General features: G+C 55.8%; 4 protein-coding genes across 4 annotated transcripts; 2 read left to right on the top strand and 2 right to left on the bottom strand.

Annotated features, from left to right (window-relative positions):
- Positions 1-36: 36 nt before the first annotated feature.
- On the bottom strand, positions 37-670 carry ACA1_348980 (3hydroxyanthranilate 3,4-dioxygenase; the record flags this gene model as incomplete). Its single annotated transcript, XM_004338457.1, has 4 exons — positions 37-108; positions 202-327; positions 412-478; positions 573-670. Coding segments are annotated over 4 exons (363 nt in total), but the record flags the coding sequence as incomplete, so codon positions are not given.
- A 130-nt stretch (positions 671-800) lies between these two features.
- On the bottom strand, positions 801-3,168 carry ACA1_348970 (UBA/TSN domain containing protein; the record flags this gene model as incomplete). Its single annotated transcript, XM_004338456.1, has 7 exons — positions 801-905; positions 982-1,102; positions 1,187-1,299; positions 1,402-1,494; positions 1,588-2,379; positions 2,477-2,605; positions 2,734-3,168. 7 exons carry the CDS (start codon positions 3,166-3,168, stop codon positions 801-803), a joined length of 1,788 nt encoding a protein of 595 aa, XP_004338504.1.
- A 392-nt stretch (positions 3,169-3,560) lies between these two features.
- Positions 3,561-5,404, top strand: ACA1_348960 (GATA zinc finger domain containing protein; the record flags this gene model as incomplete). Its single annotated transcript, XM_004338455.1, has 7 exons — positions 3,561-3,845; positions 3,967-4,131; positions 4,295-4,500; positions 4,608-4,863; positions 4,948-5,042; positions 5,150-5,258; positions 5,327-5,404. 7 exons carry the CDS (start codon positions 3,561-3,563, stop codon positions 5,402-5,404), a joined length of 1,194 nt encoding a protein of 397 aa, XP_004338503.1.
- A 369-nt stretch (positions 5,405-5,773) lies between these two features.
- ACA1_348950 (ubiquitin domain containing protein) lies at positions 5,774-11,035 on the top strand (the record flags this gene model as incomplete). Its single annotated transcript, XM_004338454.1, has 23 exons — positions 5,774-5,858; positions 5,927-6,087; positions 6,164-6,233; positions 6,427-6,497; positions 6,599-6,726; positions 6,819-6,996; positions 7,156-7,221; positions 7,383-7,510; positions 7,665-7,787; positions 7,883-7,999; positions 8,094-8,200; positions 8,274-8,401; positions 8,491-8,637; positions 8,742-8,835; positions 8,928-9,035; positions 9,180-9,283; positions 9,387-9,698; positions 9,856-9,903; positions 9,949-10,019; positions 10,131-10,315; positions 10,429-10,523; positions 10,605-10,764; positions 10,839-11,035. The coding sequence occupies 23 exons, from the start codon at positions 5,774-5,776 to the stop codon at positions 11,033-11,035; spliced, it is 2,883 nt and encodes a 960-aa protein (XP_004338502.1).
- Between the last annotated feature and the right edge of the window lie 515 nt (positions 11,036-11,550).

Raw genomic sequence — 11,550 nt, 5'->3', positions numbered from 1 at the left:
CCCAAAAGTAAGAAAAGCGCGCTTGGGGTAGTACCAGCGCATGCAATCAAGTTCACTCTCAGGGTCGCGCTCGCGCTCCACCACAAGTCCGATGGTGTTCTCAAACCGCTGCGACGACAGACACGGGAACACGGGAAAGAGGGCGTTAGTAGGCCGGTACGTTCAGGTGCCCGGGGGAGAAGGACCTCACGAGACGCGTACCTGAGGCGAGTGGGGAACACGCGGAGGCAGCAGGAAGAATTCTCCTTCGGCAATAGGGATGTCCTTGTGGACACCGTGCTCCACCACCTTGAGCACCATGCCTCCCTTCACCTGGTAGAACAACTCCTGGCTCCATGCAGCGTGCACACCAACGCGCACCCTCGGTCATGAGCATTTGGCCTTACAAGGGGTGTGGCCTCTCGCGCGTACCTCGCCAGCTTCCATGTGGTAGTCCGACCGCACGTTGGGTCCACCCACAGCCATCACCTTCAACTGCCTGCCGACGTGGCCCAGCGGTGCAGTGAAAGAAGAAGAAGATCAACAAAAGAGAAAGATTGGAGATGAAGATTAAAGGTGGTAGCGCTACACACCCGCCATAGATGAGCTTGTTGCACACGGGAGGAAGCAGGGCAGCCTTTGCTCCCTCGAGCCACTTGTCAAAGTCAATCGGTTGCGGTGCTCCTTCCATCGTCTGCGCTTGGTTGGATCTGGATCTACTACTATCACCCCCCCCCCAAAGAACTGTGACGGGAGAACACTCGCGAAAAGTCGAGGAAGACCCAAAGTTTTTTTGTCGTCAGCACAAGACGATCATGTCGTCAGGTGTTCATCATGAGGTACTGGACGGCCTTTTCTTGGTTGTTTTCACACATCAGGAGGGCTTCTCGTATGCGAAGATCACCAAAGCCGAGCTGAGCCAATGCCTGCGCGATAGAAGGCACTCGCGTTAGGTGTGAATCCCTAAAAAAAAAAGGGCCCACAGCTAAGGTGCGCGCGTACTGCGTGAGCGGTGAGGAAAGAGGAGGCCTTCTGGATGTCATTGTCGAAGAGCATGAATGCGTCAAAGATTTCGGATTCCTTGAGCCCTGCCGTGATCAGCTTGTCCAGCTCTTCCAGATAGCTGCTCAGATTATTAGGGTCGAAACGTTACAGTTTAGCCGCGGTTGAGCAGAGCCATTCGTGGCGAGGAGAGGTAACAACGTACATGATCGCTTTCTGTACATCGCCGTCTTCGTGCAGTAGGAGAGCTTGTTTGATGCGCTCCGGTGAGAATCCCATTTCCACAAGCTTGTGGAAGTTCGCTACGAACGTGACAATCTGTGGGGAAGGGAAGAGGCCCAACGTTACTGAGTGAGAAGGCAAGCCCGAAACGGCAACACTTCGCAGCCACGGCCTAATCGCTGTGCCGCACGCACGCACCTTGTCGACCTGGTTGTCGGAGTAGATTTCGAGGCCAAGTGCCACGATTTCCGGCTTGAACCGCATCTCGAGCAGCTGGATGAATATTGCCCTCTGAACACCCACACGCGCGTTGATCAGTCGCAGAAGAGACGAGAAGGTTCAGCAGCGCTCCAGGTAGAGTGAATGGCCGGAGGGAGCACGCACTCGTTCGGGACTGGCGAGAACTGGGTACTTTCGCTGATAGTCCTCCATCGTCATGCGCGGAGGAGCGGCGAACCGAGCCGACGGAGTGGTGTGATTTACAGTCGCAGTCGGGATCGACGGCGGTGTGGCCACGGAAGGCAAAAAGGCCGAGGGTCGCGGCATGACGCCGGTCGGGAGGGGCAGCGCGGGGCTCTGTACAGTGGCCGCTGATGGGACAGAATAGGGAGTATGCACGCTCCGTCCGGGTAGGCCGGAGGGGGCATAGGGGTGTCGAGCGGGTGTGGCCGCCGTGGTGGTGGTGAAGGCCGGATGGTAGGGGGGATGGAATGTTGGAGCAGCAGAGGGATGCTGCGGAGGGCCGGGAAACTGGACAAGTGATGCCGACGCCGAAGCCGCCGGCGTGAGCTGACCGTTGGTGTAGCCTGAGGAGGGCGCGGGGAAGTGGATGAGACCCGCTTTAGATGGCGATGCGGCCGATTGAGGTACGGAGCCCGGATATGGAGGCGGTGGCTCGGCCGTTTGCGCTGGACGGCCGGTGCGAGCGGCGAGGCGCGGAGAAGGGAAGCTGAGATCGAGAAGGGCTTGTTCGTCCGTCGTTGGTGTAGACGAGGCGTGAGCTGCTCCAGGAAATGTGGAGGCCGCTTGGTCCTCACCCTCTTGTTGGCGCTGGGGCTGCTGCTGCTGCTGTTCGACCCACTCGGTGATGGCGATGTCTTGCCGGCGCTTGGCCTCAGCCTCGACGAGCTCGCGCTGCTGGCGATATCGTTCTTCCCTCGCAGACGCGACGTGCTCCTGATAGAAAAATGAGTACTGTGAATGCTGCGGTGCGTGTGTGTATGCGTGAGTGCGTGTGTGCGTGCGTGCGCGCGCGATGGGGAGGGAGAGAAACCTGCTTTTGCCGATCGAGTTTGGCCTCGGCGACTATTTCGACCTCGAAGCAGGGATCGTAGGTCGGCCTCTGCTTCACCCTACCCTCCAACTCCTTCATCTTGTTCAACAGCCCACGCAACGAGTCGGCCTGGCCAATCACAAATGGGAAGCGCGCACAAGAGAGAAAGAGAGAAAGAGAAAGAAGGAGAGCATCAGCACCTCGAAGAGAGAAACGGCGCACGGAGAGGACCGGTTAGGAAAGTGAAGGAGATGTACAGGAGGAGATGGCGTGGCCAGAGCGACGAGGCGAGGGTTCAACCGAAAGGAACACCCCTGCAGCGGAGCGTGCGCCGGGGTGCGCTGGGTCGCGGTACCAGCTGCACTGGGTTGTGGCGTGGCGCCAGGGCCGGCGGCGAGGGAGAGAGAAGAGAAGCCGATGCGAGGGTAGAGTGGTTCTGCAGCGGCGGCAGAGGACGTGCCCGCCGTTGGTCGGCGATAGGGCGGCAGAACCTCCTCCCGAGTGGATCTGGAGGAGTTGTGTGAAGATGGGGCAGGCATTGATGAGGGCGAAGAAGAGGAGGAGGACAAGGAAAAGGGGTAGGAAGAAGCCGCAAGAGGGAAGGCAGGCGGCTTTGGCACCGCCCTATCGTCATGATCGGCGCCGACCCAAAAGAAGGCCCCTTCGTCGATCTCCTCCTCGGCGGTGTCCATGGCATCGCTCAGCTTTTTCTTTTTGTTGGAATCAGATGGTGGAGGTGATGGCGACGTTGTTGTGCTTCGATCTGGTGATCTGCCCGAATCCGTATTTTTGTTCTTCGTTCCCGTAAGGTGGGAAAGCCATGACATGACGCCCACTGACCAGTACTGCTTGGTGATGTGCTTGCTCGGTTGCGATGATGATGGGGTGTGCGTGGCGTGGCTTTGTTTCGCCTTGCCGCCTGGATTTTCCGGCCACATTTCCCGCCTGCTCTCTTCTGCTGTTGGCCGTTTGACGAACAGAGAGAAAAACCAGGGTTGTCGTTGTTGACCATCTGCGCTCTCGATTTTCAATCGCAAGCGGGAAAGAGCTCACATCAGGATCCTCACATTGGAGGGCCATCGTAATGCAACACGCTGCCGGGGTCTATGCGCATCCTCAGCATCAGCAAACCGCACACCTGAGTGGAGATTTTGCGGGGGCGGGCCTCCCCAGCATGCTGCTACCGCCCCATCAATCACCAGCCGCTATGCCCGGCCCGCTTCATCTTCCCTTCAAATCAGCATCACCACCACTGGGCGCGCGGCCTTCCCACCTGTCGGGTGGGTTCGCTCATTCCAACGCTGCCACAAACATGGACGAAAATCGTTATCGCTACCACGTCTATGAGCGCGAGAGCACCTGGGCAGAGGTACGGCCACACTGCGGCACCCCCTTTAACTGATTTGAAGCAAGAGGGACATCGGCGCCGGATTAACACCCATGTGTGTGTGTGTGTGCATGCGTGCGTGCGTGGTACACTACATGAAAAGGTGGAAAAGCTGAGCGGCTACATCTCTCGCTATGCCGTTGCGGAAGCGGCGAGCGCCACTGACATCTCCAAGGAGAAATATTATGATCTCTTCAACATCGGCGTGCACTTGCTGAAAGCGATTGAAACGCTTGACCCCGACCGGCTCGTGCTCAGAACAGAGCAGGTAACCTGCCCCTCCTCTTCTTTTTTATTTGTATTTTTTTGGGACTAAAAAATAAATAGGGATAAATAATCATTCCTCTCCCCTATCTTCTCCCTCCACGGTGGTTGTTGGTGCACTCAGTGCTTTCGCTCACTTACGCGCGCGTCTGTGATGCATGCTGCAGTTTGCCGGTTCGTTGTCATCACCTCCGCAACGACCACTCGGGCAAGCACCCACGCAGGCATACGGAACAGCATCACACCAAGCAATGACCTCCAACGCCTCGTTGCCACTGACTGCTGGAACCAGCCCACCTTTTCCACAGCCTCGATCCATGTCCCCACACATGCACTCCTCCAACCCAGCAGACTCGCCTAACTTCCCGAATCGGTGCGCGTAACCTCCAGATCTCGAATTGTCGTGGTATTGCGGCTGTGTCTTGTCTTTGCGTATACACACGTAATGCTAATCAGTGTTCGCTTTCGCAAATGCTGCAGCTACATGCTCGAGCCTGGCGGCGGGGGTCTGGCCAAGGTGCCTCCGACGGTGCCCATGGGCGGCATCGCCCGTTACAACCAATCGATCGTGTCCGGGATGCTGTCCATGGGCCAACCAATGGCGGGGCAGCCACCCGCGGTACCGTTCGGTAAGCAACCTATCGAGCCTGAGCTTCAGCCCGCGGCACAGCAGGACAACCTGATGAGCGCAGAAGCAGGCGACAACCCCAGCGGCAGCGGCAGCGGCAGGAAAAAGGTACTTTCAAATGGCATTTTCTTGACGCCCATAGTGGGGAGAGAGAGAAACCCCATTGTTGTTGACATCTGTTTGCAACGGCAGAGGCGACGAAAGGTGCAACGCCGAGATCTGCATTGCCATGTGTGCGGAGTGACAGATACGCCTGAATGGCGACGCGGTCCGGATGGTGACCACACGTACAAACTCCTCACATCCCCCAGTTCGCGCTGAGTTGGTGTTTTTGCGCACATGCTACACTAGACTCAACACTTACATGTGTGTCGTCATCCATCTCAATCGATAGATTATGCAACGCTTGTGGCCTGCACTACGCAAAAGCGCTCAAGAAGGAGAAGGAGGCACGGGAGAAGGAGGGACGAAAGCATAGCATAGACATGCTGCTCAACAATCAGGTGTGTACACGCGCGCACGTCCCCCCCTCTCGTTGGTGCGTGCTGACCATGGAAATGGTGTGGTGCAGGGACGAGAAAACGCGCGACATGGCACGGATAGCAAAACAACCAGCAACGTTGGTGACACCAACAGCGAACTGAGCTGAACGCATGGTGGGCCTTCTTCTTTGCCGAGGGACGCACTATGAGGAATCCATGTACAGAGGGGGAAGCTGCCGTGTTGCGCAGCACGGATCCGTGTGTGAGCGAGAGCAACACACACAGAACAAAATATTTCACTATTTTCCCGCGCTTTCTTCGCCGAAACCAACAAACCGTGGTGATTTGATTTTAGAAGAGCTGATTAATTTCTTTTTATTGCTCAAATCCAATTTTGCATCAGTTGTACAATGCCAAAGAGAGGTGGCGGAGGAGGCCGGCGAGGAAGCCCACAGAGGCGAGGGCGGCCAAAGAGACAAGCGGCTGCCGCAGGCGCGCGTGCAGGCGCAACGAATGAAAGCCCCCAAAAGCTGTGGATGGAGGGCGTCCATTCCGAGGAGGATCTGCAGCAAACGCACATTACTCAAATCTACCATCTTGGAGATGAGCCCTGCTCGGAAGGTGTGCTTCCATCATCAAGCGGCACAAGCGTTGATATTGTGTTCTCACCTCGTTAAATGGATTGGCAGAGGGTCACGGGGCTGACAATTGTGAAGATAACCCCAATTGCTTGCTCGGCCTCGGAGAAGGAGGCGAAGGTGTGTGGGCCGAGTGCCCGCCCACTATCGAGGAGCTGGGCAATGATCCTCACGCGCAGGTCAAGCAACCGGACGTGCCTGCCGGCCTTGAGGTACGTCTTTGCACCAGCACCGGCTGTTTCACTGCCGTAGCCACTTCTTCTGATCTCCTGATGATACACCTTGCAGAATCTTGGAGCCACGTGCTACATGAACAACGTCCTGCAGTGTCTCTACATGAACACAGCCTTTCGACAAGGTATTCGTGCGTCACACGCACACACGCACACTGCACACACTATTGGAATTCGCAAACAGAGGCGTGGACCACCGCAGTGCAGATCTGACTGACGCGCGCTTTGTGCATCATGGTCTGGCGACAGGCGTGTACGCGTGGCGCACTGGTGACGATCTCATGGTGGAAGAGGAGACAGCGGCGGAGGCAGAAACAGCCAAGGGCAAGGAGAAACAGCTTGAGGCGGACGCTCAGCAAGCTGTCAACGAAAAAGAAGAGCATTCAAGGGTACCGCTACACTCAGCTTCTCGAAGATTGGTGATCGCAGCGCCACCTCATCCTGTGGCATTCAATTCTGTTCGTTGGTCTCTGTTTATTAATTACCGCAGGGTTCGGTGTGCTCGGAGCTGCAGCGGCTGTTTGCTCTCATGCAAGAAGGCCGCCGCTCTTTCTATACCCCCAAGAGGCTCACCGAGGCGCTGAACCTGAAAACATCCATCCAGCAAGATGCTCAAGAGTAAGTTGCCGCGGCCCCCTCGCCCCAATGATTTTTTTGAATTTTACCATTGCTCGCCCGTGACTTAACGTGGTTTGTATGCGTGCCTGCAGGTTTTACAAGTTGTTCCTCGATTACCTGGAGGAACGCTTCCAGCAGAGTGAGGATGAGAGTATCAAGGAGCTAGTAGGGCAGTTTCAGGGCGAATACGCCTATACCACTGTGTGCCAGGCCTGCAAAACTGTCTCCCAACGGAAGTGCCAGTTCTCAGAGCTCGAGCTCAATCTCAAGGTGAATTCCCTGCACAGGCGATGGCAATGTAAACAATGGCTCTCCTCGCACTCACCTCTTCTTTCGCCCGGTTTCCACCTGGCCGGGTCTGTGTACATCTGGTTATAGGACGCGAAAACCATTGACGACTCCCTGCATAGCTTCTTGGGGGAGGAGCAGCTCACGGACAGCAACCAGTATTTCTGCGAGACCTGCAGCAAATTGCAGGACGCCACCCGGTCCATTGTGCTGCTCAATTTGCCCAAGGTACTCTCTCCCTCTCTCGCTTTCTCGTCTCCCCCATCTTCCCCCTGTGTCAAATTGCTTTCGGTCTTTTTTCCTTGCTCGATCAGCTGAGCCCTTGTGTGCTGATGCTCTTTCTTCTTCTTCCACACAATGTAATTCAGGTGCTAAACCTGCAGCTGATGCGCTTCGTGTACGACATCAAGACGTTCCAGAAGCGAAAGCTGCAAGATTCGATTGCATTTCCGTTGGAGATCGACATGGGCAAGTACATGCAAGAGTTCGACGAACGGTACGCTCTCTCCGACTCCACCTGTCGTGATTGCGTCGCCTCGAGTTGAAAGCCATCTATTCTCATCCGCTTTCCTCCTCCTCCTCTGCCCTCTTCGCTTCTTGTTCCTCCACTCCAGAAGCTCATCACCGCCTTCTTCCCCTCAACCCTGCAGACAAAATGAAGTTGAGAATAAGAGGAGAAGAAAGGGATTGGCCTACGAACTGGTCGGTGTACTGATCCACGTTGGTCCCGGTGCCAACGTGGGCCATTACATTGCCCACACCAGGGATGAAGTGTGCGTCTCCCCCGTTCACTTATGTCACTCGATGTGTTCAGGTGTTCGCTATACTCACGCCGTACCCTATCCTCTGTGGTTTTGCCTGGTACCAGCACGAAGAAGTGGTGGCGATTCGATGATGCTGTGGTGACTCCGCTCGACGAGGCCAAGATCGGCATAGAAAAGGAGCCCAAGAAGAACAAAAAGAAGGGCGCCGCGCTTCCTGAAGGGTAAGCCCCCGGTGGCCAGCACAATTAAACGAGAGCTGCCAAAACGCTCACACGTGGCGCTATCTCCCCATGTTTGTGTTGTTGCATTGTTCAGGATGACCGAATCGTCCAACTCGTACATGCTGATCTACGCTCTCAAGGATAGGGAAACGGTGGCGCAGCCCCAATTGCCCGCTTCTGCTCAAGCCTTTGTGGACATAGGTACGCCGTAGACTACGGTAGACTACCTGGTTCGTATGAGTGACGGCACTCACACTCACCTGGCCATGTGCAGACAACCGAGAGTTCGAAAAGCAGATTGAAGAGTATGACATGAAGGCGAAGGAAGAGCGCGAGCGGATCGAAGCACACAAGCAGAGCTACACCGCCCATTTCTCCACGCTTGGCGTACCACCGGGCACGGTACGCGCATAGTTTTATTTGGATCGTGCTCACTTGCAAGGCGGAACCTCTGCGCTCACCCCAACTGGTGGCTGTCTTCGCGAGCACAGAAGGAGTATAATTGGATCGCCGTGTCGTGGCTACGACAATGGGTGATCGGATCCAAAGAGCTGCCTCCAATAGACAACACTGAGCTCATGTGCGCCCACGACATGCTGGACCCACGCAAACTGTCCCACGCCAAGCGAATCACGCCGGTACTCTCCCCCACACTGTTCTTACCCCATCCATGTGGGCTCGGCGCTGTAGAGACAACTTTACGAACGTCGTCTGGCTGTTGTTTCCTTTGGTCCACCACTAGGAAGCGTGGTCGATGCTGCAGTCCCAGTTCAAAGGCGGACCTGTGCTCAGCCAAGAGTGCTATTGCATGCCCTGTTCCGCTGCTCTGTGCCATGGTGTGTATCTTCTTGCTGAATGCGCTTTTTTATATTTTTATTTATTTATTTTTACAAATGTGAGCAACCCCTCACTGTTGCGACGTGTTCAGAACTGGCTAAGGACGCGGAGTACAACCGAATGAAGGAGACGACACTGAACCTGATCACAGCGGGTCCAGCACCAAAGGGATACATCTTGTCGACATCTTGGCTTAACCGTACGCTATTCTCCGCTGGGGGCCTTGTGCCCTCCGTCTGCTTTAGGGAGAGTGCTAATAGCGTGTCTTTGTGTTGCGCGTTCGCGCTTCAATGCCTGGTGTTCCTTGTGTGGTGTGCGTGCGTGTGGACTACAGAGTGGAAGAAAAAGAGCGAGCCGGAGGATCTGAGTAAAAATATGAACGAGAAGATCACCTGCGAACACGGCAACCTTTGTCCTGCTGGCGGACGAAGAGTAGTCCCAGCACAGGTATGAGGCCGCCACATATGTATTACATTAGACTCGCAGTCATTAGCCTCCTTACACTCGCAAGTGCTTAGCCATCATTGAAACCACGACTCTTGCTACACAGGCGTGGTCGTGGCTTCGCTCCGAGTTCCCGGAAGGAGCCGAGTTCCACTCCTCGGAGAGCGCGTGTAAGGAGTGTATCCGAGACTCGGCGGCCAACAAAGAGGAGCTACAGAATTTGAAGGTGGTCAAAGCCAAGGAAAAGGTGCTCTTTCCCGCTCGTATTGGTAGGAGAAAAGACGACCTGACGGTGCTCTCCTTACGCGAGGAGCAGCGACGGGTCAACGCGATAGCCAACGAAAAGGACGCCAAGCCGGGTTGTCGCTACTACATCATCTCTCAGGAGTGGTTTGGTCGTTGGCGAGCTTGGGTCGAGGTACTGCTCTCCCACCAACACCTTGCCACGTCCCCTCATCAACCAACCAACCAACCAACCAACCAACCAACCAACCAACCAACCAACCAACCAACCAACCAACCAACCACCGCAATTGGTTTGATCATCATGCTATCTTGTTCGCCATGGTACGTAGAACGTGCCGGATACAGACGAACCCAGCCCCATCGCCAACGAATCGCTCGTGTGCTGCCACGACCAGCTGCACATCTCCATTGGGCGGGGGCAGTTTCCGATTGATCCCGACGAAACTGAGTTCCGGCTCGTTACGCCCGAGCTCTGGGCAAAACTGATCAAGAGGTACACCACCAAACACGCCTTGCAGGGGGCGGGGATGGAGATGCATCCGATCATGTCCATGCGCTCCTTGGTCACCATTGCAATGGTGCTGTTCTCCTTCACCTGGTGCAGAAAAGTGGTGGATCGCCCCATCGTGCTCCAGGTAGAGCGGCAAGACGGTGGTGAACTCGTCTTTCGCGTGGACCCAGCCACCTGCCTCGAATGTACAGAAGCGAGACAGAATGCCATACTCGATCAACAGTACAACTACGAAGAAGCCGAAATCGTCGTTACGACAAAGCGACGGACCCCCGCTGGTGGGGGGCGAGCGAGAAGATCCAAAGCAGGTGAGCATCCCCCTCCCTCCCTCCCTCACTCCCGGCACATGCCGCAATTGCGGCGTGGCTAACTTTTTTGCTCCCCTGCGCAGTCAAAACGGACAAAATCACAGTGTCGGCGGACGACACAATCCTCGTGGTGAAGCTCAAAATTTTGGAGAAACTCGAGATCGAACCGAACGAGCAGGTACCTGCCACCCTACACCCCTGCCATGACTGAGAGTCTCTCGCCTTCCCACTCACATCGGCGCACTCCATCATCCCTAAGGCGCTGTTCTTCAACGATGTTGAGCTCAAGGACTCCAAAGCAACACTGCGGCAATTCAAGGTCCCGGCTAAGGCTACCATCTTTATCGAGCGGCGACAGCTCTCCATGGCCGACTACGACATTCTCGATGGCCACGACCAAATCGAAGAGGGGTTCAAGGGTATGACTCCCTGCTCCTTTACTCTCCCCACAGGTTCTGTTCACTGTGGCTTGACTTTTCCTTTCCCCATCCAGGCACCATCTTTTCGCACGAAAAGGCGACGGACGCATCAGGCAGGGAGGAGGCGGGCGCGTCTGCTTCCCCGTCTCCAAGCAGAGCAGAGGCTGAGGACTTGCCCGCGGAGGTCGCGAAGCTGTGGACCTGCGATGTGTGCACCTTCCACAACCCGTACGCTTCCCCCGCCGCCGCCGCCGCCAGCTTGATCACGTGATTGCCTTGTTTACCATCTATCCGTTAGGGATGGCGCCGTCTTGTGTGAGATGTGCGAGAGCCCTCGAACGTAGTCGTGGAAAAACAACAAAAATGCACTCACGGGTTCCTTCACTCGCCTCTCGTCCGTTTCGTTTCGTAAGGGGTTGTGTGCGATTGGCGCTACAAGACACAAGCTATGTGTGAGGGAGCAGTACGCGTCTTGTTGTAGTTGGAAGCAATAGTGGAGGAGCGAGAGCGAAGAGAAGCAACAAAATAAGAGAGGGTTAGGCCCGGCTGAGCGATGGCTCGTCGTAATTCTCGTCAAAGTCCTGCATCTCCACCGGAGCCGTGGTCTCCTGCGCGCCGGAATGGTAAATGAGACATTGTGATCATTACGTGCGGTGCGGCTGTGGTTGTGGCAGACAGAGGGCCTCTGGTCTTTTGTGGTGTTTTCTGAAAAGGGTGGAGCAACATACCTGAACGAGAAGCGCGTACTTCTGTTCGCTCTGGGACTTCTTCCGCCAGAAGTAGACG

This window comes from Acanthamoeba castellanii (assembly GCF_000313135.1).
Source record: "Acanthamoeba castellanii str. Neff unplaced genomic scaffold scf7180000084689, whole genome shotgun sequence".
Taxonomy (NCBI): domain Eukaryota; phylum Discosea; order Longamoebia; family Acanthamoebidae; genus Acanthamoeba; species Acanthamoeba castellanii.
This window is presented reverse-complemented; position numbering and strand designations above follow the sequence as displayed.